Source organism: Eptesicus fuscus, chromosome 14, assembly GCF_027574615.1.
Source record: "Eptesicus fuscus isolate TK198812 chromosome 14, DD_ASM_mEF_20220401, whole genome shotgun sequence".
Lineage (NCBI taxonomy): Eukaryota > Metazoa > Chordata > Mammalia > Chiroptera > Vespertilionidae > Eptesicus > Eptesicus fuscus.
Window position 1 is genome coordinate 60829754 of NC_072486.1, and position 27910 is coordinate 60857663.

Below are 27910 nucleotides of genomic sequence, written 5' to 3' on the forward strand. Positions count from 1 at the left end.
TGCGAAGAGGGCGCAGGCCGGGCTGAGGGAACCCCCTGAGTGCATGAATCTCATGCACTGGGCCTCTAGTATAAAACTAAAATTAGTTGAAAATGGTATTATCAAAAACTAAAAAGACCTAAAGATTAAAAAAAGCTTTCATTCTAACATGTTATAAGTGCTAATACATCTTATGTATTAATTTTCTTCCCAACATGAAAATAAGGCTATCTTTTTAATGTAACAGTTTCTAATGGGTAGTAGCAGGGGGAGGGGGAATGGATAGGAGATTTGCAACAGGTAATATTTTAATAGCTTTTATATTCAAGAGCCAAAAAGCTTGACTAAATGCCAAGAAACTTAACTAGTCTTTTAAAAATAACTCACAAGAAAAGTTATTATAGAAGTAATGCAATGTGCATAATTTAAAAAGTAGAATTCAGCCCAGTCGTTGTGGCTCAGCAATTCAACTAAATCATGACATTAGGTTAACATCCCTATAATTGTCTGGTCCTTCCTCTCATTTTTGGAAAGTTGCAAATACCAGTTCTAAGCATCACTTCCTTGGGGAGGATATTTTTCCCTATTGTCTTCCAGGAGACTTTCCTTGTGTATCATTGGCCAGAAGAACCCTGTAACATGCGAAGCATGGAAAGGGAATCTGGCAAAGGAACAATGACTGCTTGAGACTAATCATGATTCATCCCCTGGGGCTGGGCAACTTGCCATTAAAGGAATCATGGTTTGGTTAAGAAAGGCCAATGGCAACAAACAGTATCTGCCACCTTCTTATCTTCTAAATTAGGGATATTTTAAATACTAAATGAGACCTTATTAAGCTCTATCAGTAACTCTAATTTAAAACTTCTGTTATTTTACTTGAACCTGGGTTTCTACCACTCATCATTTACTTATTGTAAAATCCCAACTAACTTTTGACACTGGGTAATATAGTATTTATTGATCTATCTCAGTTATATTAAGCTACAAAGAATTCAACTCACTAAATACATCAACCATAATTTATTAACTGATTACTGACTGATGGACAATTAGAGTTGTTTCCAGATATTTTACTCTCACAAACAATCATATATAATAAAGAGGTAATATGAAAATTGACTGTCACACCCTTGCACAAGATGGCTGCCCCCATGTGTTCACAAGATGGCCACCACAAGATGGCCAGCAGGGGAGGGCAGTTGGGTGTGACTGGGCCTGCAGGGGAGGGAAGGCAGTTGGGGGGGGGTGGGACCAGGCCTGCAGGGGAGGGCAGTTGGGGGCGACCAGGCCTGCAGGAGAGGGCAGTTGGGGGCGATCAGGCCGGCAGGGGAGGGCAGTTGGGGGCGATCAGGCCGGCAGGGTAGGGCAGTTGGGGGCAACCAGGCTGGCAGGAGAGGGCGGCTGGGGGCGATCGGGCAGGCAGGGGAGGGCAGTTGGGGGCAATTGGGCCGGCAGTTGGGAGCGACCGGGCCGGCAGGGGAGGGCAGTTGGGGGCGACCGGGCTGGCAGGGGAGGGCAGTTGGGAGTGATCGGGCCGGCAGGGGAGCAGTTAGGCGTCGATCAGGCTGGCAGGGGAGTGGTTAGGGGGTGATCACACAGGCAGGCAGAAGCGGTTAGGGGCAATCACGCAGGCAGGCAGGCGAGCAGTTGAGAGCCAGCAGTCCCAGATTGTGAGAGGGATGTCCGACTGCCGGTACAGCCCTGATCCCTGTCGGGCCTAAACCAGCAGTCGGACATCCCCTGAGGGGTCCCAGACTGGACAGGGTGCAGGCTGGGCTGAGGGACAACTGCCCCCCCCAAGTGCATGAATTTCATGCACCAGGCCTCTAGTACTAATAAATATCTCTGTATAAGTTATTTTTATGCATCTGTACAAGTATATGTCTAAGAAAAATTCCTAGGGGAAATTTGCTTACCCAAAGAGTATACATATTTTATATTTTAATAAATACCAATATTCAGTGAGCAATCTTTTAATTAAATGTATTGGCTATTTGAATTATTTTTTATTCTTTGAACTATATATTCATGTCATTTGCCATGTTCTACTAGAAAATTATTCCTTTTTATTGGTTTGTAAGAGCTTTTTGTTTATAGTAGCACATAAACCTTTGTCTAGTTGTTAGTTTATCATTCATTATTTGATATAAATATTTTCCATATATTTTTTAATAGGTAAAAAAAATAAATCTTTTTTTTTTAATAATGTCTGGGTTTTGTATCGTATTTAGAAAGGTCTTCTCCCGCCGAAACCGGTTTGGCTCAGTGGATAGAGCGTTAGCCTGCGGACTGAAAGGTCCCAGGTTCGATTCCGGTCAAGGGCATTTACCTTGGTTGCGGGCACATCCCCAGTAGGGGTTGTGCAAGAGGCAGCTGATCGATGTTTCTCTATCATCGATGTTTCTAACTCTCTATCCCTCTCTCTTCCTCTCTGTGAAAAATCAATAAAATATATTAAAAAAAAAATAGAAAGGTCTTCTCCCAATCCTAAATTATTAAAAACAACCAGACTTATAATTTTATTTCTTAAGCATAAAACTTACAATAGCTAAGATTTGGAATTAGTCCAAGTGCCCATCAGTAGATGAGTGGATAAAAACGCTATGGTACATTTACACAATGGAATACTACGTAGGCCTAAAAAAAAAAATTAAAAAAACTCTTACCCTTTGAGACAACATGGAGGGACCTGAAGAGTATTATGCTAAGTGAAATAAGTCAGTCAGAGGAAGACAAATATCACATGATCTCACTTATATGTAAAATCTAATGAACAAAATAAACTGACAAACAAAATAGATCCAGAAACATGGAAGCACACAGCAGACTGGTAATTCTCGGGGGGGGGGGGGGGGGGGGGCCGCGGGAAGAGATTAACCAAAGAATGTATATGCATATATGCATAACCCATGCACACAGACTATAGTGCAGTGAAGGCTTGAGGAGGGGGTGGGAGTGTTGTGAAGAGGGTCAACAGGGGGGAAAAAGGGGAACATCTGTAATACTTTCAACAATAAAGATTCAAAAATTTTTTTTAAATCTCTCTAGCATTTTTGTGATACACAGACATCAGAGATGCAGATTTTATTTTTATTTTTAACCAATTCTAAGTGGCATCTTAATGTCATTTATTGCATAATTCATTTTCCTTCTTTGAGTGGAAATACCACTTTATCATACACTAAATTCTCATATGTATCTGGAGATATTTTTATACGATCTGTTCTATTCCATTTAATTAATCTGTATAAAGTTGTAGCTTTATAAATATAAATTGTTGTGTTAATACTACTTTATTACCTTTCATTTTAAAAATTGTCTTCAGTGTTGTTGCATGTTTTATCTTTGTTTTAAGGTAAACTTTAATTAACATTATCAAATGACAAATTTTATATTAAAAATATGAATACTGTACTTTCATGATGAGCCTGTAACTAGGAAAAACACTCCTGGGGAGAATTAAAGGGGGGAAATTATGGAAAGTTATTATTTACAATAATGTTGAGAGAAAAATGTACATAATCCAGTTTTAGCAGAATGGCATACCAAATATAAAAGATGCTAAATCGAAAGCAATGAAACCAAGTTATGTTGAATATAAGCACTATCATTTTCTAGCTTGGTTAACTAATCTATATTAATGACAGCAAATCATTAGCCTCATAATCTTCTCTGTACTGATGAAATGGGCCTTATTTAGTTAATTGATACAAGTCTAAAAGGGTCAAAAACATTAAAACTTTATATGTTTAAAAACACAATGTCAATTAGCACAATAAAAGCATATTCCTAGGGCTGAGATGACAGTCAGTAGATTTTGCTTTTAAGGTTCATGAAAATTTGTTTATAGATAAATAGGATCTTGCAGACATAACTAACATAGCACTTGTGTTAGTTTCACAGCCTGATAACAGAAGGGTAAGAAATTTAACTGTCAAAATTTTGGAGTTAGATGAGGCCTTAAGATCAACTGTCTCATCCCCTCATTTTCAGATGAATAATCAGGTCCAGAGAAGTTATATAATTTTGCCAAAGTTGCAGAGGGATGAGTGGCAGATGCAGATGAAGAGACCAAGTTTTCTGATTCTCAGTTCACTATTCTTTCTATTATAACAATCTGCCACTATGGTTAGAAAAAAGAGTGGCAGATGTGGGAAAATAAAGTCAACCAAATTTAAGGAACAAAATAAGTAAACACAAAGCTATTTTAGAATAGGAATTAGGTTGTAAGAGCTCTGTATCACCAATGCTTGACTTAGCACCTGGCAAATGATGAAGACTCAATATGTTTGTTACCTTGCATTTAATACAGCTATGAGAAAGTAATCTATATATATAAAAGCCAAGCGACCAGAACGCGGGAATGCCTGGAACGACCAGAACGACGAGTCACTATGACATGCAATGCTGCTGGCCAACTGGCCTGATCGGGGGCGGCCCCTCTCCCCGGCTGGCCCCCCACCCCAATTGGGGGCGGGGCCAGCTGGCCAACCTACCATGTCCCCTCCCCCTGCCGGCCCCGCCTGATGGGCCCGCATCACGGCGGGCCAGCCGGACCCCACCCATGCACGAATTCATGCACCAGGCCTCTAGTTCTATTATAACTAGTAGCCCATTTGCAGGAAGAATCCTGCAAGCGGCCGCTTCGGCCGCGTGCGCTGCCAGCTGTCGCCGCCTTTGCGGCCGCCGCGCCTGCACCTGCGCACCGCTGCCGTCCACCCCGCCCCGCCCCGCTCCATCCCGCCCCACCCTGCCCGGGCTTTCCCTCTGGCAGCCACCTTGCTTTCCGCTTTTCCTCCCTCTTCCTTCTAAGTTGGCTTCAGTCTTCACTCCTCCCTCCCTCAGTGTATGCAAATTAACCACCATCTTTGTTGGGTAATTTGCATATTTGCCCTGATTGGCTGGTGGGCGTGGCTTTTACTGGTGGGTGTGGCTTGGGTATAGCGAAGGTGCGGTCAATTTGCATATTACTGTTTTATTAGGTAGGATAGCATACCATAGAGCTCTGTTGGTATGACAGACTATCTTCTAAACATAATTTTCAATTAGTGTTAAATAGAGAGCATAGATATGGAGAGTCTGTTAAACCCATTGTGTCCATGGATTTATTGCCAAAAGTTATTCAGAAATAAACCTAAATGTTATATGTGCTGAATTTTGATGTTAATTATGTATGTGTTAGACACAATGCTAATAAATCCCTTCTTTCTAAGCAGCTGCCAATCCACTCATTTAAATTATAATTTTCTCCTGAGGGGAGCATACAATTATTATACTCTGGTGAAAAAATAAGAGTTGAGGTTTCTTCAATCTTGAGATAATTCATTTAAGTAATTATAAAGAACAACAATGTAAGATTTTATAGTATCTGCAAAATAAAAAATTATAACAAGAAGTAACCATTTTAGAATTAGATATATCATCTCTAATTGGTGACCTCAAAAGTTCAAACAAATTTCTATGATTTCAAACAATCCAATTGGAACTCACATCATAAATGCAGTTTTAATCAACTCACATTACTGAATCATATATAAACATAGTAATTATATGTAAAGTCCATCTCAAATTACAGTAATTAACTTTAGTAAAAAAAAAAAGCTTCAGAAGAACAGTTAATAAATAGAATATTTAAATAAGATACAGAGCATCCATGTAATGGAATGAAATTAGTGTTTCTAAGAATATTAAATAATGTGGACATTTAAATAGTACCCTGCCTTGTCTTTAAAAGGACTTTTCATGGCTTACAAAATAAGTAAGATAAAATTAAATTTAAATGAACTTTAAATAAGGTAAAAGTAATTCTATGGGAGTTCAATACATTATACCAGTGATTTTTAACCAGTGTGGTGAAAGAATTTTTAAAACATGCAATACCTGACTATTTGGTCAGGGACACTAACCTCTTTTCCCTTAGATTGTCAAATAAAAAAAAGTAACAACAGCCAACACAATAATAGCTCTTTGGTGTGAATGAATCAAAAGTATAATATATTTGTAGGTGTTCTGCAGAATTTTAGTAATTAGTTTATGTGTGCCATGAGATGAAAAAGATTGAAAATCGCTGCATTATACCATAATTCTCTAATGTGAGGTTTTCCAAATGGTCTAACTAAATCCAGTGAAAGATTTTTTTGATCTAGAGTTCTAAAAAGACTAAATGCTCCTTAAGAAATCTTAAGTAAAGTCTATATATTTTAGCTGAGCTTTTCACAGGTTTTAAAAAGCACAGTCTACTAGTACAGTGGTCGGCAAACTCATTAGTCAACAGAGCTAAATATCAACAGTACAACAATTGAAACTTCTTTTGAGAGCCAAATTTTTTAAACTTAAACTTCTTCTAACGCCACTTCTTCAAAATAGACTCGCCCAGGCTGTGGTATTTTGTGGAAGAGCCACACTCAAGGGGCCAAAGAACCGAATGTGGCTCGCGAGCCGCAGTTTGCCGATCACGGTACTAGTAGATTATGCTGCAAGGTGAATACCTAGAACTGTGTTAACAACTAAGGTTAGAACTATATACTTCAAATTCTAACCTGGGCTTGAGGAGTTAGAGAATTTCAGGAGATGATGGTCAATAGGCTAAAATCTGAAAGAGGAGCAGAAGTTAACTTTTGGAGGTAGGAGGGAAGAGTGATCAGGTAGGAAGAACAGCATGAGCAAAAAACCGAAGGCAAGAAAAAGTATTCTATCTATAAAGAATTAATATTCAGTGGTCATGAAACAAAGAACTGGTGGCAAGGTGTGGGTGGATAGCAAGAATGGGGCTGGAACTAAGTAAGCTGGAGCATATCATTAAGGAAGCTGTGAGTCAGGCTTAGTTTATACTTAATCCTGAGGACAAAAAGAACAAAGATTTTAAGCAGGGAAGGAAAACTATCAGGTTTATATGTTTAAAAGAGATTTTCTTACCTTATTAGCAGTAACCAAAACGTAAGGTTGTCAGTCTACTTTTTTCTCCCTATGAGCAACTATAAGCTCCATAAAAATAGAGTCCTTATTTACAGTTGTATCTCTAGTGCTTATCTAGCACCTAGTAGGTGACCAAAAAATATCCGCTGTATAAATGTTAAAGTGCATCTGGCCGGCATGGCTCAGTGGTTGAGTATTGACCTATGAACTAAGAGATCAGGGTTTAATTCCCGGTCTGGGCACATGCCCAGGTTGTGGGCTTGATCCCCAGTACGGGGAGTGCACAAGGCGGCTGATCAATGATTCTCTCTCATCATTGATGTTTCTAACTCTCTCCCTCTTCATTCCTCTCTGAAATCAATAAAAATATATTTTTTAAACGTTAAAATGCATGGTTATGTACTTAACTGGTAACAGAGAACAGCTATGTTCTGCTTACAGTGTGAAGAATGGGTTGGGGAGAAGAATAGGGGTCACAGGAAGAGGAAGGCTAGAAACAGAGGCCAAATAGGTGATGATAGCCTAAACCAGTGAGTAGCAATGGGAATACAGAGAAGATGGAGGTAAAACCGACATGACTTGATTACTGGATAGTACTGACCTTAGGTAGTACTGACATACTCTTGTGAAAATGGAAGTACCCAAATTAACACCAGTTTAAACTAGAGGGTCAACCCATCTCTACCCTGCCATGAGCAGGGACACTATTTTCCTTGAAATGCAATTTTGGTCACTTACAGACATGCAAGCTAAGGCTGAGACATTAATTTACTCAAAGTTACTTTGACTAAGGACTGAGATAGGCTTGAAGACAGTGGTTTTCAATCCTGGCCACATATCAAAAGCTCCTTGGGTGGGAGACAAGGTAAACAGAGAGAGAAAGAGGGAATGGGGGGGGAAACTAAAAGAGAAGGGAAAAATGAGAAGGAAGAGAGGCAGAGGAGGAGAGAGAGGGACAGGAAGATGGAAAGGAGGAAGAAAGGGAAGTAAGGAAGGAGGAAAAGGAGAGAAGGGAGAAAGGAGGGATGGAGGAAAAGAGATGGAAAAAAATAAAAAAAAAGAGAATTTCAGTTTCCTAATATGCCAACAGAACCACTAAGGTTCCACAATTCCAAGTATAATTGAAAAGTTTTAGTTGGGAAAATTTCCCAAGTACAGAAGTTCTAACTGATCAACCATGCCACAACAACTTCAGTTAAGGCATCCATCATACATACAACCTTTGGACAATGCAATTTATCAGCATACTGACAAAATTAAACATTCTGTATGTAGACAAAAGAGTGATATTTTTAAAACTTAAATTCGATCAAGACCCTGTAATTAAGCCTTTCAATAACCTCCTATTTAAAAAAAAAAATCGAAAGTTCTTGCATTTGTAAAAGGCACTGAATAATCAGACAACTATTTCTTCAACGTCATTTCATACCAACTTTTCCCACTCTCAATTTGCACCAGCCCCAACTGTTCCTAGAACATGCCAAGTTCTTTCCGGCTTTGGGACCTTTGTACTTGCTTTTCTCTCAGTTCTTAACATAGTTCTTCCTAATTCTCTACTTTTTGTCTTAAGTCTTAAAGATTACTTCCTCAGAGATGATTTTCCAACCCACTCTACCTAAATGGGACTTCCCATTATCATAACATCCAACTTTTTTACTTCACAGTACGTAGAAGGCAACTGCATGTTTCTCTCCACTACAATGTGAGTTCTTTTTGAGAAGGGATTTTATAACATACGAACCATAAAACACACCTGGCATATAAAGGCACTGAAATATGTTGAGAAGGAGGAATGAGTTAATGAATTAATTTGCATGGTGGGATAATGCACCATAAATTAAAAATTAATGCATAGCAAAATGGGTGATTCTGATTTCACAAAAGTTGATTATAGCAGTAACTTAGAAAATGAATCTTCTTGTCTTTTCTACTAATACCTCTAGTCCATAATAATAAAATTATATTGATGGGGAAAAATGTCAATTCAATGAAAATGTAAAAACAGAATAAAATTGTACTAAATTTTATACAATAAATAAGTTTAAAAAGAGTAGAAGGAACTACATAAAAATGTTAACAGATTACATCTGGATGGTTTGATACATTTTCTTTTTTGCATCTTTCTATATTTTCCAAATTATCTAAAATGAGAATGTTACTTTTATAATCAAAACAAAATTGAACTAAAAACAAAACAATTATACTTTGATGGCTCTAAGTCTAGTCATAACAATGAATGAAGCATTACATTATTTTTTTAAACCTTCAAATAACAGTCATTAAAGCCTACTTATGACAGTGAAATTTTCTATTTATTCTTTTACTAATTCACTATCACTATTACTCTTTGCCACTTTTTTCTTTTAATCTTGGGAAGCAGCTTACTTAGAATTGGGGGGCGGGAGGGAGGGCACGGAGACGACTTTATTTGTACTCAAACTTCAAATCCCTGCTCTTTATAATTTTTTAAAAAAATTTTAATGGATCTTAGAGAGAGGAAGAGAGGAAGAGACAGAGAAACATCAACCAGTTGCCACCTGTATATACCCCAACCTGGGATCAAACCTCTAACCTAGGTATGTGCCCTGACCAGGTATCAAACTGGTGACCTTTCAGTGCACTGGATGATGCTCAACCAACTGAGCCACACCAGCCAGAGCAGATCTATCATATTTTATTCTTGTGTGGCAGACACTTTTGATTGCCTGATCTAATAGCCACTTTCAAACCCTTTCCCCAGTGTACTACATAAATATAGGCTGGAAAAGCTAAATACTTGCTTTCCCAGACTCTCTTGAAGCCAGGTTTCACAGGGAGCTTTCTGGGCAAGTTTTGCTTTCTTTCCTTTTCTCCTATTTAAAATGAGGACATCGTTTGAGGTGCATCAGCCAACTTACCACCATGAGACTATCACCATGTTAAGGATGGAAAACAGAACAATTTAAAAGAACTTGGGGGCCTTTAAGATATTGCTTGAGTCACTGCATCAGTCCAGATTATCTATCTTTGGATTTCTTATTCTGTGCGAGAAAAAATTCCTTATATGTTTAAGCCATGGTTCCCTAGGTTTTCTATTACTTGAGGCAAACAGATTCTATTGATAAACCATACATATTTGAAAACAGTATTCCCTCTCTCTTGATTCATTGGTGTTTTGGCTCTAAGTAGAAATCTAGATCATGATAATTATCCCTCAGAATTTTAAGACCTTGTTTCCCCTTATCTTACAGTTTCCAATACTGTTGAGAATTTGTATATCCACTCTAAGTCCTATTCCTTTGAATGTGACCTCATTTTACCCTAGAAATTTTTAAGATATTCTCCTTACCCTGATATGTGAAATTCCACAGTGAACAATGATGGTTTTTATTTTGCTAAATTTGACATACTGACTTCTGTAGGTGTCCATTTATAATCTGGAGCCAATGTTTAGAGAAATTTTCTGCTATTTATTTTATAACTAGAGGTCTGGTGCATGAAAATTTATGCACTGGAGGGGGGTCCATCAGCCCGGCCTGCACTTCTCACAGTCTGGGAGTCCTCAGGGGCGGGAGGCGACCTGGCGATCAGGGGAAGGCAACGTCCCATCACACCTCTGCTGCTGCCACTGCCGGCAGCGCAAGCCTCGGCTGGCCCTGGTTACCTGAGCCTCGGGCGATCCTGGGTGGCTGGGCAGCCACCATCCGAGGCTTGCCTGCACCTCGGGCCGGCCCTGGGCAGCTGGGGGACCGAGGGGACTGGGGGACTCTGGAGGCAGGCGCGCAGAGCGGCCAGGCCTGCCTGGGGGCGGGCCTGGCCTTGCCATCCTGGCAGGGCTGAGGGGACTGGGCGCTGCCATCTTGTGGCTGTGGGTGCCACCATCTTTTGAGGGCATGGAAGTCAATTAGCACATTCCCTCCTTATTGGCTGTGGGCGCCGCCATCTTTGAGGGTGTGACAGTCAATTAGCATATTCCCTCCTTATTGGCTGTGGGTGCCACCATATTTGAGGGCGGGACAGTCAATTAGCATATTCCCTCCTTATTGGCTGTGGGTGCCACCATCTTTGTGGGCAGGGAAGTCAATTAGCACATTCCCTCCTTATTGGCTGTAGGCACCGCCATATTTGCAATGATGTGAGGGTCAATAAGCCTATTCCTTCTTTATTAGATAGGCTCTAGTCTCCTCCATTTTCCCTGTTCTCTATAGCTTGAGAAACTCTTATTAGTTCAATATTGGAACTCCTGGATTGATTTTCTTTTTTTTAAATTTAATTTCTTTATTGATTAAGGTATCACATATTTGCTGGATTGATTTTCTAAGGTCCTTATTTTCAACTCTGTCTTTTTGTCTATTTTTCAGATTTCTTACAACTCTTCTCTGATTTTTCATTGCATCCTATTATAGTTTTATGGATGCAGATCCTTTCCTCTAAGAAAACTGGCCTTGATCATTATTATTTTCATTTACTTGTGTTCAGTGCATTACTCCAGATTTCTGTTTTCAAGTTTGTTTTGTTTTTGTCTCTCTCTTCCATGGTGAAGGTCCTAATACAGAAGATACTTAGCTGACAGTTCAATAAGAGTGACAAAATAAAAAGTTAATTGAAAATGTTATGTATATCGTGGGCAACACTATAGGGGGACTGGGCTGTGAAAGTGGACCAGGCAGCGAGATTAGCCATTTTATGGGCGTGGAGGGTCCCCAAACAATAGTATCTGGAAATATTTTCTCTGAGGCTATACATTTCCTCCAGAAAAGGTGATTCCAGTCTTTTGTAAGAGACATATGTCTAGCATTCTGGGAACAGGGATGTGGTTAGAAGTTCTACTATTCAGTTTATAGGTTGAACTGTCCTATTTTCTGCCCTGTCCCCTTTGCCTCCACAGAGCTTTTATCATTTCATTTCTCCCCAGAAAAAAAAGTGCTAGTAGAAAGTATGGGAGAAGGGTCCTGAGGGCAAACTACTTCATGTGTGTGGTTGTTGTTTTTTTTACAATGGTGCAATCTTTTGTTAAAAGAAAACTTCCCTCTTAAATATGAACAACTATTATAATTTTAAAAATCTGTTTTTATAAATAATAGCTAAAAGGAAAAGCAAGCTATTCTAATTTCTCACCCTATTGCTCAAATTAGGCATTTTAAACCCCTGGGCCTTAAACAAACATACCATTCTCCTGTGCATACTAATCACAGGCAAAGTGACTACTATGTAGGGTAACTGTGTATCATCTAAAATAGGATACTTTTGAGAGTGAGTGGGGCAGTTTTAATAATTATGTCAGGGCAATATACATAAAACTGGGACTATCTGAAGCCAACCATTTACCCTATTACGAGGAGAATACCTTCTTGGATGCTGAATTTGTAGACTTAAAAGGCATTACCATTACATGTCCTCCTTCAGAACAAAGACAGACTCTACAATGCTAGTGCATAATATGTTACTATACTGAAAGCAGAAAGTGGAACTGATTAGCAAATATAGAATGATATAGTTTTTAGGATATCAATTCTTGCAAAGCCCCTCCTCCCCAATAAGCACACAAAAAATTCCCATAGAGATTCATATACTATCTTTCTGCTCCAAGGAAATAATAATTAATATATTTTAAACAGATAGGATTGAATAATTTAGCTGGAAGAAAGAGACAAAAACAAGTTTTCTGACCTCTTAGTCAGAATTACTTCAATTAAAGAAATGGGGCAAGGGTGAAGAATGGATAGAAAGAAAAGAAAATGGGCTATAGTCGTCCACCTTCTAAAGTATTTAAGACATGAAAGAAGAATCACTAAATGCCTTTACCCATTCCAGAGTCTTTCTTGGTGCCATCTGATATTATGTCTACATGATCAGAATCCACATCATAACTAAAGAAATCATTCAAATAGGTCTTCGATCGCTGGCCACCAAATACATATAAGCAACGATTTTTCTGAAAAATAAGAAAAAAATGGCAAAGAACAGAGAAAGTAGTCACTTCCATGAAAAATTCAGAATGATCTTTAAAAAATTTAAACCTCTATAAAAGTAATTTTATGACAGATCCCATGCAGTGGAGTACTATGATGGTACAAAGAGAAATGAAGATGCTTTCTATATACTGCTAAGAGGTGATCTCCAGGATATCCTATTAAAGTAAAAAAGCAAAGTGCAGCCCAGCCGGTGTGATTTAGTTGTTTGAGCAGAGTTCCATGCACCAAGAGATCACTGGTTTGATTCCCAGTCAGGGCACATGCCCGAGTTGAGGAAGCCACAATTGATCTCCTGGATGTATCTATCTCTCCTTTTCCCTTCCTTTCTTTCTAAAAAAAAAAAAAAAAAAAAAAACAATAAAAACATTAAAAAAAAAAAAAGCAAGGTGCAGAATAATGTATACAAAGTGCTCTCTTGTGCAAGAAAGGGAAAAAAGAAATGTGTATGTGTTTGTTTCTTTCTCCAAAAAGAAACAAAGAAAGGAAACTAATAAAAGACAGTTACTTCTTGGAGAAGGGACAGAACAGGAAGACAACAGGGATAACACTGATCTCTCTTAAAGTACCCAGACTTTTGGTTTTGCCTTTAGAACCAGGTGTATGTTTTTATTTAATTAGAAAACAAATTAACTCAAAAGGAAAAAATCTCTGAAATTAGAAAAAAAATAAACCTATCGGTACATAAAGATATGACCACATAGAGAATATTTCTAGTGATTTTAATTCACGTTTTTGAATACCCTTTCTTAGTGGGCTATATCCTGAGCAGAAAAATAATAAGAAAGCAATTTTAAACAGCATTTAGTGATTTTGCTGTTAGTTTTGCTATTCTGTAAACTATAAGACAGAATAATATAATACTAACATTAGGAAGGAGGATTTTAAACTTAAAAGATATATAAAATCAAAGATATTAAAAATTATAATCTTTCATTTGTATTAGATATAGCAGTATAAACTCATGATTTAATTTTTCTCTTACTAAAAAGGATATATATATATTTATACACACACACAAACATACATATATACACATATACATGCACATACAGAGAAAATTTTGGGGCATCAAAAAAATTAATGGCCCTGGCCAGTGTGGCACCAATGCGTCACCGTTTGATTCCAATTCCTGGCCCAAGTTGGGACACGTGCAGGAGGCAGACAATGGATGTGTCTCTCTCACATTGATGTCCCCCCGCCCCCCTTTTCCACTCTCTCTGAAAATAAATGGGAAAACTATCCTTGGGTGAGGACTTAAAAAAAAAAAAAAAAAAAGAGTAATGACATCATTGGATTAAACAAATCAAATATATAAAAATCGATGAGTTCATAATAACACTTAAAAAAATCTATCGGGCCGAAACGCCTGTGGACTCAAGGGTCCCGGGTTCGATTCCGGTCAAGGGCATGTACCTTGGTTGCGGGCACATCCCCAGTGGGGGGTGTGCAGGAGGCAGCTGATCGATGTTTCTCTCTCATCGATGTTTCTAACTCTCTATCCCTCTCTCTTCCACTCTGTAAAAAATCAATAATAATAAAAAAAAATCTATCGGTTAACTTTGGAGCCTCAACTCATTAATATAAAAAAGTGATAAAGGAAGAAAATCAATTTATATTACCTATCCTATGCAGTTTACATATCAGAGTAGCTACACAGTTAATGAGAATAAGTTTTTAATAATACAATCAGTTAACAAATGCTGAAGAAATGACACAATTAGAAAAATCACCATTTGACAATCTTATTGAAATCTAGGCAATGATTATCAATGGCTGCTAGAGCCATGGGGTAAAATATTGACAGGAAACTTTATAATTAATAATCAGGTTGATAGCACCTGAATGCACTGAACAATTATAACACCACCAAAAGTATGATAACTACACATAAAATGCCTCTCGATATTTTGCAATCAGACCACCTATGAAGTATTCCTGCACCTTTCCTTTTGCGCTCCCCAAAAGGGGAGTGAATCTAAAGTACTATATTTATGGAAGTGATCACTTTGTAAGTTATATACATGTCTAATCACTGGGTTGTACATATGAAACTAATATTATATGTCAACTGTAATTGAAAAATTATTTTTTTAAAGTGACTCTGGATTTAGACCAGGAAATATAGATAAAAGATCACAATAAATGACATTATGAGAAAATAAAATCAGCTAAATCAAGAATACAAGAAATTCTAAAGCTCACATAATTCAGTTTCTTTAACAAATAAGTGGTATGTGGGGGAATAATATAAGAGGGGTCAGCACTATTATGGATTAAATAAAATTAAGAGATCTGACAACCAAATGTAATACTTAGACTTTTCTGAACCCTGACTTGAATAAACCAATTATGAAAAGGTACTTTTCAGTATTTCAGAAAAATTCTATGTATAAATGTTAAGAAATTGCTTTTACTTTGGTTAATATTATAATAGTATTGCAATTATTATTTTTTAATCCTTTACTGTTAGTGACACACTATAATATTCATAGGTGTCATGATAAGTGTGTTTGGGATTTGCTTTAAAATACCCCAGCACTTAAAAAAAATCAAAGAAACATTAAAAAAAAAAGAAATATAAGTGGGGTAGATATGTGAAAAACAGTAAAATATTGATAACTGTTGAAACTAACGAGTACACAGGAATTTATCATACTCTTCTCCCCACTTTGGCATAGGATTAAAATATTCCATAATATATTTTTAAAGTTATATTCACAGAAAGAGGCCCAAGTTTCCACTGTAGCATCAGAAAAGTTTAATGCAATGTCTGTGTGTTGGTTTAGCTGATAAATTTTAATTTTAATTCTATAATGTCAATTCTTAATTATTTGCACTTAATGAAGAATAGCAAAGGGAAAAATAAGAACGGATAAGAAAATTGACCTTGCAGTTAAAAAATAAAGAGAAATAGATCTATATAAGCAATGAAGTTAGTAAAAAAAATACCTACATTATTATTCAGGTGATAACTATTTAGGAATTACTAAGTTGATGGGAAAGAGCCTCAATTATAACAGTTCACTGTTAAAAAGTTTTATTTTTTGTCTATCATTGCTAACACTAATCATTTATATCTAATGAAAAGTTTTGATCACTTACTGAGGAATTAGATTTCACCACTTTTCTTACTGAGATACACATGACAAAATAACATAACACAAAGTACAGAATATTCTTACTGAGTGAAATAGCATGCAGTGTCCTATCCGAGACTGGATATCCTCAGGCCCAGCGTTGCAGGAGTCCTCTCGAAGAAGTTTCCAGGTTTGACATTGACAGTTGAAAGCAAACAGCCCACTGAATTGAGGTTCACTGGCTCTGCTGTCGTCTACACTGCCATTACAAGTCAAAATTCTACCCCCAAAGGTGTAGATCATATGTTTTTCTGAGTCCATACACATCTATCAGAATAAAAAATAGATTGAATAGTTTTAGATTGTTCCTGTCATATGTGTTAAAATGAAACCAATGTGTGTTGTTTTAGACTCTCAAAAAAACCTGAACTATGTCTTAATAAATCTAAGTACCGCCCCTGATTATCATACACATTTACTGCAATACTGCCAACCACCTGGCAGATGGATTTCTAAATACCTTTTCCAGTTTCAATTTTTCCCTCTGAGAACAAAATATGTTGGGTTCAAGAGCTTTATGCATTCTTGAAACTGCATAATTTTTATACCACATCAACCAACAAATAATACATGAGGTGCTGATCTGTAAACCTAAGAGTGAATACAGGTCATACTCTATGGATAAAAAGTGATCACACACTCCTTGCAAGCATCCTATTAATTTTGCTACCATTAAATAAGAGAGCAGATATGTGAATGAGTGATGCAACTAAATTCACCTCTCTGCATTTATTTTACAAAACTCTTCAAATTATGTTAAAAAACAATAAAATAAACAGACATTTGCAACAGTCTTTAGACTGATTTCTACCGTGTGATGAATCTTGCCTTATTTTAACACAATACTATAAATTTAATTTTCTTGGAGGTATGTTATGCAACTCAAGTTCAAAAGCCAAACTTAATTCTTTCAACTCAGATGACAGTTTTTCATAAAAATATCTGAGAAAAGTCATTTGTCAAAGATAAGAAATAAGAATTAAATTCTATTTCAAAGAATACGTAAGTATAAGTTGGAAATTAGATACTGAACACAAGTGGCATTTATAATTAAAGAAAAAAATTGTGTATACAAAACATCATTTTGCTAAAGCACAAACACTTTTTTGAATTGTATGTTCAATTCTCTCCTCCAATTACTTCTGCTATTCATTTTTTGCATTTTAATAAAAAGTTTTTTTAATAATTGTAAAATTTGGTTTTAAAATTAATGTTAAAAAGAAGATTCTAACCAATGTTACCCCAATAAATTTTAAAAAATTAAAATAAAAAAAAACACTCTAGCTCTTCTAATCTTTACCTACCACTAAAAAGATCCACTCACTTGCCATTTCCTAGGTTTCTGGCTGATTTTCATAAAGGTGAATATCTATACCTCAAAGGTGAAATCTTAATGAATATGGTTGCAAAACTGAGATAAAGTTTTCATGTCCCTGGCCTCCCAAAGAAAGTGTTCTCACTCTTTAATCTTTAATAATCCTATCATTAAAAGCAATACATACATTCCTGAAGACAACTCAGTGTGGCCCCATTCACCTACTATATATATGACTGTCTAGGGCTGCACTGAAGCTGGGTCACAGTACCCGGTCCTAAATACTTAAGGCTTAAGTCTCTCCAAACACCTGGGGATCATGCTGAAAATCCCGAGGGACACACATTACATAAGCCAATTATATTTTCATAAATTCAGAGTTATACTAATTTTGGCCAATCTCTGTTATCAGGTTTCCTATGGTTATCTAGCCCCTAAATTCTTCATATGGCTACAAAGGGATTTTCTCTTTCCTTTGGGGGATATTTAATTTTGATGTGCTTGTTCTCAGTTGTCTGCCTACAAAGGTAACCAGATTTCTCTCTGAGGTTTTTAGGATTTTCTCTTAATCCTTGGTTATGAAATTTCATTAAGGAAGTATCTAGGCAGGGATATTCTTTTTCATTCATCCTGAACTGCACTTGGTGTTCCCTTCATTCTGAAAACTGTCTTTCTTCATCTTTAGGAGTTTTCTTCATTTTTACCTTGAGTTTGTTTTGGCTAGCTTTCTCTTCTTCTAGAACTCCTATTAGATGGCATTGGAACTTCAGGATCTTCTCTCTGTTTCTTAACTTTTCTCTCATAATTTCAGCTCATTAATTTAGGAACCATTTTGAGGTGTGTCCACTCTCCTTTTCAAATAATTTGCTGAGATTTAAAAAAACCTTTAATTTGTAACTTTTCTAGATATGTCTTTTATGAATGGAATAGCTGTCTGAATTGCTCTAAAAATATCACTTAAACTTATCCTAAAGGCTTCTTCAGTTTATACAACTGTTTTTCTTTGTTAATTCTTAATTTGTTGACTTCAGCACCCGTCTCATGGTATTAATTACATTAAAATATATGGATTTTTTGGTTGTTCTAGTCCTCTTTATATCTGAGAATCACTAGTCATTTGCCTGCTACATATATAATAGCCGGCCTAAAGGGACTGGGTGGGGAGAAATGATATGTGATGCTGTGAAGGGTTCCACTGCTGCTCTTCAGCTGCCCTTGGGAGTATTGCTCTACCTTTCCAGCTCCGATGCCCACACTCAACACCTGACCTATGGACAATATCACACTTAAGTGCTACTCAAACTGAAGAATGCTTTGCTGTTCAGTCTCCCACTGATCATCTAATGTTTGCCTCAGCTATATAAACTTTGTGGCTTCAATTTTACAGGCTCTAGTTTCTTCCGGTTGGATCTCATCCTATCTGCTTTCTACCTTAAAGGAATTCTCCCCCCCTCCCACCCCCAATTAGTTTTAAGTTCCCAAAGGGCATTCTTTTTTGTTTTCAACACTATTACTAATGTGTTCTATTGTCATTTCATAGGATACGGGCAGGAGAGCAGTAAAAGTATGTGTTCAGCCTGCCAATGATCCACACTGACCCAAGGTGAATGAATGTCAACGAGCTGAGATCTCCAATCCTTGACTGAAGTTTCTCCTGCCAATTCTTGGCTAGCTTATATTCCTTTTTCTAGTAATTTCTTCAAAAGGTGGTCATACTTGATGGACAGTTTCTCTAGATAAAAAATCCTTGAATCACATTGTCTTTTCCTACCTTCTAGGTGTTGCTCTAATGTTTCCTGGTACTGAATGTAGCTGTAGAGAAATCTGATACCAGTCTCATTTTATTCCTCTTATAGGTGACTTGATCATTTTGCCTAGTTTCCCCCTAAAATGGCTTCTTTATATTTGAAATCCACTGTTACTAACATATGTCTTAGAATTGAATGCATAGGTCAACATTTTTCCTTTCTGATTATAACACACCCTTTTGAAATGTGAAATAGTCTTCTTTCTTCAGAAAAGTCTTCTTGAATTTTATTATAAATATTTGTTGTTCCATTATTTTGGTTTCTGTATTTAATGTCTCCAATTATATGTATGTTGGCTTATTTTTGCCTGTCTTCTCTATAATTTTCTGACTAATCCTTTTATTAATCTTTATTTCTACAGTACCTGCTCTTCTTATATCTATGTATACGACCCTTACCTATTCTTCATTTTGTTCTATGTAGATTAGTTTTCATTTCTGAAAATGCTACTATGTTTTCTTCAATTTCTTTCCTGAATTTTACCAGGTCCCGTTTTACCTGCTCCTCTTATTTGGACATCTCATCTGCACTATTGAATTTATGCTTTGTAGTTTTCTTCAAAGTATCAAGCTTCATTAAATCATTTAATTCATGTTCGGATACTGATATATAATTTTCATCTGCTATTGTGTGAAGGTAAGTTTTGCTGGTCTTCTTCTTTTTATTAATTTTCCTTAGAGTACCTCTCTGAAAATTTCATGTTTTAAGCTTTTTAAATGTTCATATTTAAATTTGTTGAATTTCCCTGGACCAGATAACAGAAGGTTCCTATGAAAGGGTAATGTTCTTGCTCAAGGACTCCCTCCTCTGTTGCTACTGAATTAAATGGTTTCTTCAAAATGTAGTCCATCTGTGAAGCCCTGTCTTTTTTAAACTCTATCTACCCTCATCTGTGTGTGTGTGTGTGTGTGGGGGTGGGGGGGGGGGGGGACGGCGGTGTTTCTATCTCAAGACTTGATTTCCTCCAGTTCCTTCACTAGATATTGCAAAAGGAGCACTGTTCATACTTGTCACGGTGTTTCCCATACTTTTAGAAGATGGTGCTTTCTGATATCTACCACTTCTGAGCCATTCTGGGTGCTTTGCACATTTTATCTCACTAACTCCCCCAGAGTCTGCCCTGCTAGGATGTAACTCTGCTAGGCTCCCTCTACATTCCCAGTTCTCCCCTGTTACATTACTGTCAGCTTTAATACAGGTTCTGAATATTTCAGTTATTTTTGGCTAAACTTACAAGAAATTGGGAGTTGTGGGTTTTCTTTGGCTCCTGGTTTTGCTGAATATGTGACTTGTGTTTTGTTTTGTTTTTTAATCTTTTTTTTTTTTTTTTGGTTTGGTTCTCATTGTTCCTGAAAATCACACAAAGCAACAACATCGAAAGCTTCAGAACTAAGCTGCCACTATGTTCTTAATAAATCCAAAGCTTTAAATTTATTAACTGTTAAATTCAAAATTGCAAAGTAACTTTTTAAAGCGTTTTTATGCCTCTAGCTTTCTCACGTTCTTGAGCGTTGTGTCAAATCTTAAAGTGTCATGAACAGCCCTAAGTAATTTTGAAGTTCCAACTTATAGCTTTATTTACATGAAACAAAATAGAAACTAGAGGCTTATACAGATTACACAAGGTCACAGAGCTAGTTATTAGCTGAATTAGCACTGAAATCTTGGTTTCTTCACATCAAATCATTTGAAAACCAAACACTTAACAGAACCTAGCTTCCAAGGAACATTCTATTTTATCAAAGTCAAGAGAAACAAAGACCATACATACACTTGTACTTAGACTACCCCTAAGCTATTCTTTTTTCAACTTGTAAAAATAAAGACATAAGCATCTTTTGTAAAAGAAATTCGTAACCAGTTGAAAGCAAGAAAATAAGTTGTTTCCCTCAAAATGTTATGTTGATGTTTTGTTTTTAAAAGATCAGAACCAGCCAAACTTTTTTTGGAGCTCTTATTTTCCACATGAAAACACTGAGGATGTCGTAGGGAAGTGCAAAGCTTTGCAGAGCTCAGTTACGTAGAGCCAGCAGAAGTTCCAAATTCGATCTGGGGAAGAATACTTGAGGACTAATGTTTTTGATTTTCCACCCACCACTTACTTGATAGGCATATAACCCACTCCTCTTTTCCTTACCATTCTACTATAACAACTAATTGTTAATATAAATATAGCGCAAGAATACTTTTAAAGTAAGTAATTAACAAAAATATGTAATAAACAATAAAGACTTGGTTTTAACTCATATATAAGATAGGAGATAAGCTAGGCCTAAACTAGATTCGATCATAATTAGCACCATCTACTATTTCTCAAGTACTAGACAATGCTATGTTCATCATTACAGTGTTAAAGATTTTTTGAAAGTTTCCTTTCCCCCACACTCCAAAAAAAACTTTGGACATGGTTTGAATCAAATAAAACTGCCTACAGAATTCAAAGTGGTTACTGTTTTGTTTGAGGTACTGAACTATACTGAACTGATTGACATGGAGTACATATTCAAATATAGATAAAAATGATAATGACACTCATGAAGATGATGATGATACATGCATATTAATATTAAAATGGCTTACAATATCGCTATGTGTAGTCTTGTCTACAACATCATTATATGATTTTTATTGGTGATTTTAAACTTCATCTAGTTTATGTCAAATTTCTATCTGTTTTATAATGTTTGTGATTATATACAAAGGTAAATATATTTCACACAAATTAGAAGAAAAGCTCTAAATTTCAAATTCCTGAATTCATTATAAAGTAATTTAAAATTTCTTCCAGGAATGTAGAATAAGAAGTTTTAAAAGGGAAAATTGTTATTGTTATGATTCCTAGATTTTTTTATACAACTAAATTTGTTTTTCCTGATATATACTGCTCCATCTACTATCTAAAGTTTTTATAAATTAACATTTGTGTTCTGAGATCTTAGTATTTTATCCTGCAATATATAAAAAAAAAATTTTAAAGGATAACTACTGTACAAGTTACTTTTATTATCTGTCACAGGTATTTGTAATAGAAATCTAAGAGATAACTTAGATTATTAAGCATAACATGTGACATAAACACTAAGAGAAAGTTACTAAGCACTAATTAATTCTACCATATATTTATCTGTGCACCAAACCTGATGATCAAACACCAATTTCGGCCCTCCATCAGCAGCAGTATCCTCACTGAGTAACATCCACGTGTTAGTGTCAATGTCATAACGATAAAAGTCACTTTTCAGAGATTTGCTGTTCCTCACAGAGGAATCCAAATAACGGCCCAATGTGTAGATTTGCCTTCGTTGAATGTCAATGCACATTTTATGACATGATCTGGCACTGGGACCATTCTACGGAGAGAAAAAAAAGAACAAGAAATGAAAAGAATAACAAAATAAAATTAAATGCCTCTTTTTGTTTACTTTCATTACAAGCTTTGTTCAGAAACTCATAGCAAGTCAAGTAATACAAGTCCAACAAAAGAAGTAGTAGGAGATAAAAATCTTTCCATAGAAATGCTTAAAATCTACCAGGAAAGATGAGATGAACTATTCTGTACCCTATGGCATTCTGTTCATAACACTTATATGGCTTCTATTACATACTCCATTGCATTTTAGTCATTTGTGCACAGAGTTTAATTCTCTATTATATGTTGATCTACTTAAAGACACATTTAGTCCTTTAAAATATTTCTCATCAGAATTTCTTACCAGAATCTAGCACAGATAGGCATTCCAAGAATATCTAGAATCACTGAATTTCATAACTAATAGGACCCTTTATAAAATCTCTAGTTCAATTAACCCCTTTTAAAGACAGGAACTAAAAGTCAAAAGATAAGAGGCATCCTCCTGAAAGCTAGTACACTAGTGAGAGAAGCAGAATGAGAATCCAAGTCTTTGGCTTTTTCATCTACCCTTTATATATATAAAAGTGACTTTCCTGACTGAATCAATAACACAACTAGGGGAATATGGGAAGAACAGTATATTACCAAAAAAATCAATTAGTTGAGATCATTTGTATCACAGGACTGAATCAAAGGTAAAAATTATTATAGTATAAACTAAAAGTAGAGTTCATGAAGCGAAAAAAAAAAAAAAAAAACACCTTCAAATGGGCAAGACTGAATTAGTTGAAAGATGGAAAAGAAACCAGGACTAATATTTATTAAATATCTCCTAAATTCTGTCTATATTATTACTATGTATGTGTGTATATATTTCATTTAATCTGTATAACAACTCTATAAGGAAATATCACCATTTCATAGAGTTTAAGTAATTTGTCCACAGTCACAAAACTAGAAAGTAAGATAGAGAATCTAAGCCCCAGGACAACTAAGGCAAAAACTATGTTCTTTCCACTACTCCAGATTGTTTTTTTTTCCGGAAGAGAAACAAAAGCAAAAATACATTTACTACAATGTGTATGGTTATGACTGAGATGAAGAATTGCTGCTGCAGAAACAAAAGAGTTGAAGTATATGGCAGAAATAGGAAGCTTGGTGAATGTGACAGAGGAGACTAGATAAAATCTTCTAAGCAATCAATAACTATTCCAAGTTTCTAGAGCAGGAAATAAAATAAAAAAGTGGTACTATATGAAGAGTAATCTAGCATTATTTAGATTACTTGAAGCAATAAAGGTATTCAGCATAAAGAACAGTTTGACATTAATGTTATTAACCCAGATATTAAGTTGATTTAAATCTGCGTGTTAGCCTGGCCGATGTTGCTCAGTGGTTGAATGTCGACCTATGAACCAGGAGGTCACGGTTCAATTCCAGGTCTGGGCACATGCCTGGGTTGTGGGCTCGATCCCCAGTGTGAGGCATGTATCAATGATTCTCTCTCATCTATCTTTCTCTCCCTCTCTTTTCCTCTCTGAAATCAATAAAAATATACTTAAATAAATAAATCTGCATTTTAGTATTCATACTAATTATTATCCTAAAACTTATTTTTAAAGATTTTTATCAAGAAAAATCTTCAATAGATAAGGTGAAAAGTTTTGAGAAAGAATTTCTTGTATAATTAAATAATCTCAAAACCAAAGATGGGGTAATATATAATAAATAAATAAATGCCATACTTCCTAGAATGTGAAATTTGAAATTGTATTAGGAGAGTAACAACTTCTTGCTTCATTTTAATTAGCAAGAGTGCTATTAAAGCCCTAGCTGGTTTGGCTCAGTGGATAGAGCATCAGCCTGTAGAATGAAGGGTCCCAGGGTCAATTCCAGTCAAGGGCACATGCCAGGGATGCAGACTCAATTCCCAGTAGGGGGCATGCAGGAGGCAGTCAGTCAATGATTCTTTCTCATCATTGATGTTTCTATCTCTCTCTCCCTTTCTCTCTGAAATAAATAAAAATATATAGTTTTAAAAAAGAGTGCTATTAAAATGTTGAGCAATTATAACCTAAGTTAAAAAAATAAAATAATAGGAATAAATAGAATAGGAAACAGACAAAACCAACAAACTTGGTTCTTTGAAAGATTAATAGAATTATAAACCATTCTAAGACTAATTTTTTAAAAAGGAAGAGAAAATACAAATTGCCAATATTATAAATGAAAGCAGAAATATCACTACAAGTTCACTACAAATTAAAAGGAAATAAGGGCCTAGTATAAAAAAACAAGTAAAGTCTGGCAATGTAGATAAAACAGACATAGTCCTTGAAAATTACTTACCAAAATTGACACAAGATAAAAGAGAAAATCTGAAATCATTATATCTATTGAAAAATTGCATTTATAATTTAAAATCTTCCTACAAAGAGCACTGGTCCTATGTATCTACACTGGTAAATTTTACCAAACACTTAAAGAAAAAAATAATATCAAATTTATACAAAATTTTTCAGAAAAGGAAAAATAACTTCCATTTTAAATCTGCACTGTATTCCATTCCTAATTTACTTTATGAGGACAATATAACACTGAAACCAAGTAACAATATTACAAAGGAGGAGGAGGAAGAGAAATAATATACAGGCAGTTAGTACACAGAGACACAAAATTAATTTTTAACAAAATATTATCAAACAGAATGCAGCAAGATATAAAAAGGATATTTTATAACTAAAGGGTTTATCTCAGGAATGCAAAGTTGATTTTATATTTGAAAATCAATCAAATTAATTCATCACATTAACAGAATTAAAGGGATAAACATGATTGTATCAGTACATATAGAAAAAGCATTTTTCCTCAGCATATATTCATGAGGAAAAACTCACAGCAAACTAGGAATAGAAACTTCCTTAATCTAATAAGGAATGTATAAAAATCCAGAATCTAATTTTCACTTAATAGTGAAATACAGATCCTGCTAGGATCTGAAACAAGATAAGGATATCTAGTCTCACCTCTTCTATTTAACATTATACTGGAAGTCCAAGTCAGTGCAATAAGGCATTAATTTAAAAAAATAAAATAGAAAGTTATGATAGAAAAAAAAGAATGGAAAAAAAAAGTAAAACGGTTCCTATTCATAGATGACATGACTATTTGATGAAAACAGCCAAAGAAATCAACAAAGAAACTAAGTGGATTTACAAAAGTAACATATATACAAAGGCAATAGTTAAAAAAAACCCACAATTTACTTCTCTATATTAGCAGTTTGTTTGCTAATAAAAAAAATTTAAGTACCATTTAAAATAGCATGAAAAATCAAAATATACTGGGATCAATTGAATAAAAAATATCCAAGATCTCTAACATGAAAATTCTAAGAATGATGAGATATTAAAGAAGATTGAAATAAATGGAGATTTAACTATGTTCATGGATTACAAGACTATTAATAAGACAGCAATTCTCTCCAAATTGCTTTATAGATTCATTACATTCCCAATAATCCCAACAGTTTTAAAAATGGACAATATTCTAAAATTTATATGCAAATGTAAAGGACCTAGAAGAATCTGAATAATTAAAAAAAAAGAATAAAGAGGTTCTACATTACCTGACCTTAAGGAGTACCATATTGATATATGAACAGACCAAAAGATAATGGAGCAAAAAAGAGTGTCCAAAAAGAGACATATACTTATATGACCAACTGATTTTGACAAAGATCAATGGGGAAGAAGATAGGGAGCAACAACAACTCTCAAACATTTTTGGCAAGAATATAAAATGGTACAACCACTTTGGGAAAGCTTCAACAGTTTCATCCATGGATGCTAAAAGGATAAAAGTTTGATGAATAATAGGATATTTTCATAATCTCAAAATTTATTTATTAATTATAGAATGGGAAAATCTGAAGGGCACCTTCCTTGACCAACTGATCAAAGCTAATATCAGACAAACTTCTTGATAAAATACAATAAGGAAGACCCAATGTCATGTCAACTACATGGTATTCCTGCTAAAGATGCCTAACCTAAATGCAATCTTAAGGAAATAGACAAACCCAATTGAGGGACAGTCTACAAAATAACTTCTTTGTATTCCAAATATGTCAAGGTCAAGAAAAGGTTAAGGAATTATTCCAGACTGAAGGTGACTAAAGAAACATGACGTTAAAATGCAATGCATGATCATGAACAGAGTCCTAGGTCAGGGATAGGGGTTAGGTTGACAGTGGGACACCTAAGAGGACATTACTAAGAAATTATTGGGATGATTACCTACCTCTGAATAGGGATTGTGGATTACATTAAAGCAGCTGTTCTCAGTGCAGTCTGAAGTCTTCAAAACACTTCAGGGAGTCCACAAAATCAATGTTATTTTCATAACTAGAGGCCCAGTGCACGAAATTCGGGCATGGAGGGTGGGGGGTCCCTTCAGCCCAGCCTGCACCCTCTCCAATCCGGGACCCCTCGGGGGATGTCCGACTGCTGGTTTAGGACATCCCTCCCACAATCCTGGACCGCTGGCTCCTAATTGCTCACCTGCCTGCCTGCCTGGTCACCCCAAACTGCCCCGCCCCCACCGGCCTGATTGTCCCTCACTGCCTCTGCGTGCCGGCCTGATCGCCCCCAGTATTAACTTTTCATTTAATTAATATCACCTAATTACTCACTAGAGAGTAAGTATATGATTTATGCCTTAAGGAATTCAGAGTCTGGGTAGGAACACAGGAATGCAAACCAATCATTACAATAACCCATTCAAAGAATATAAGGCATTAAATGGGCACATAAAAAAGAAAAAAAAAGCTACTAATTCTGTATGGAGAAGACACGGACACTACACAGAGGAAGGTAAAATCAGGGTGCATGGGAGGACAACCCTCTGTTAATTCCAAACAGGGAAAAAAACTATTGACAAAGGACACAGATGAGAAAGTCGAATAATTCCAGCAACTATAGATATGGCTAGCACACAAAGTCAGGAGATGAGGCTAGAAATGGTGACCAAATCCTAAAGAGAAATGTGAAGTTTTTACTCTAAGCAAAAAAAAACAAACCCCATAAACAAAAGCTAGGTAGATAAATTGCTTTATCATTCTGATCACTGTTGTTGTTATTCCAACTTCCTTGTACCTATACCCTTTGATAGCACCCCTCACCACACAGTGACACCGGACTTGGTCACATGACTTTCTTTGGCCAATGGGACAATAGTAAATTTGGTGGCATACTCATGTCCACCTCATTCCTCTTGCAGCCCTACCCCAGACATGAGAACAAGTCCCCAACTAGCCAACAGAAAGGTAAGCAACTACTGAGAACAGAGCCAAATTGTCCCAGCTGAAGCTATCCCGCACTAGCTGACAGCCAGCTGAGTCCCGACACATTAGTGAGCCCAGCCAAAATCAAAAGAATGACCCAGCC

General features: G+C 36.0%; 1 protein-coding gene and 1 pseudogene across 3 annotated transcripts in view; one reads left to right on the plus strand and one right to left on the minus strand.

Annotated features, from left to right (window-relative positions):
• MKLN1 (muskelin 1) overlaps positions 1 to 27910 on the minus strand; it is a 201298-nt gene that overhangs the window by 41873 nt on the left and 131515 nt on the right. For all 3 annotated transcript variants that reach the window (XM_054726677.1, XM_054726679.1, XM_054726678.1), the window contains exons 10-12: positions 22249 to 22461; positions 16034 to 16255; positions 12682 to 12811 (exon numbers count right to left, since the gene is read on the minus strand). In XM_054726677.1, the coding sequence (XP_054582652.1) occupies positions 12682 to 12811; positions 16034 to 16255; positions 22249 to 22461 (565 nt within the window). The remainder of the gene's footprint in view (positions 1 to 12681; positions 12812 to 16033; positions 16256 to 22248; positions 22462 to 27910) is intronic.
• The window catches only part of LOC129151523 (putative 40S ribosomal protein S26-like 1), an 81934-nt pseudogene that overhangs the window by 6459 nt on the left and 47565 nt on the right, over positions 1 to 27910 (plus strand).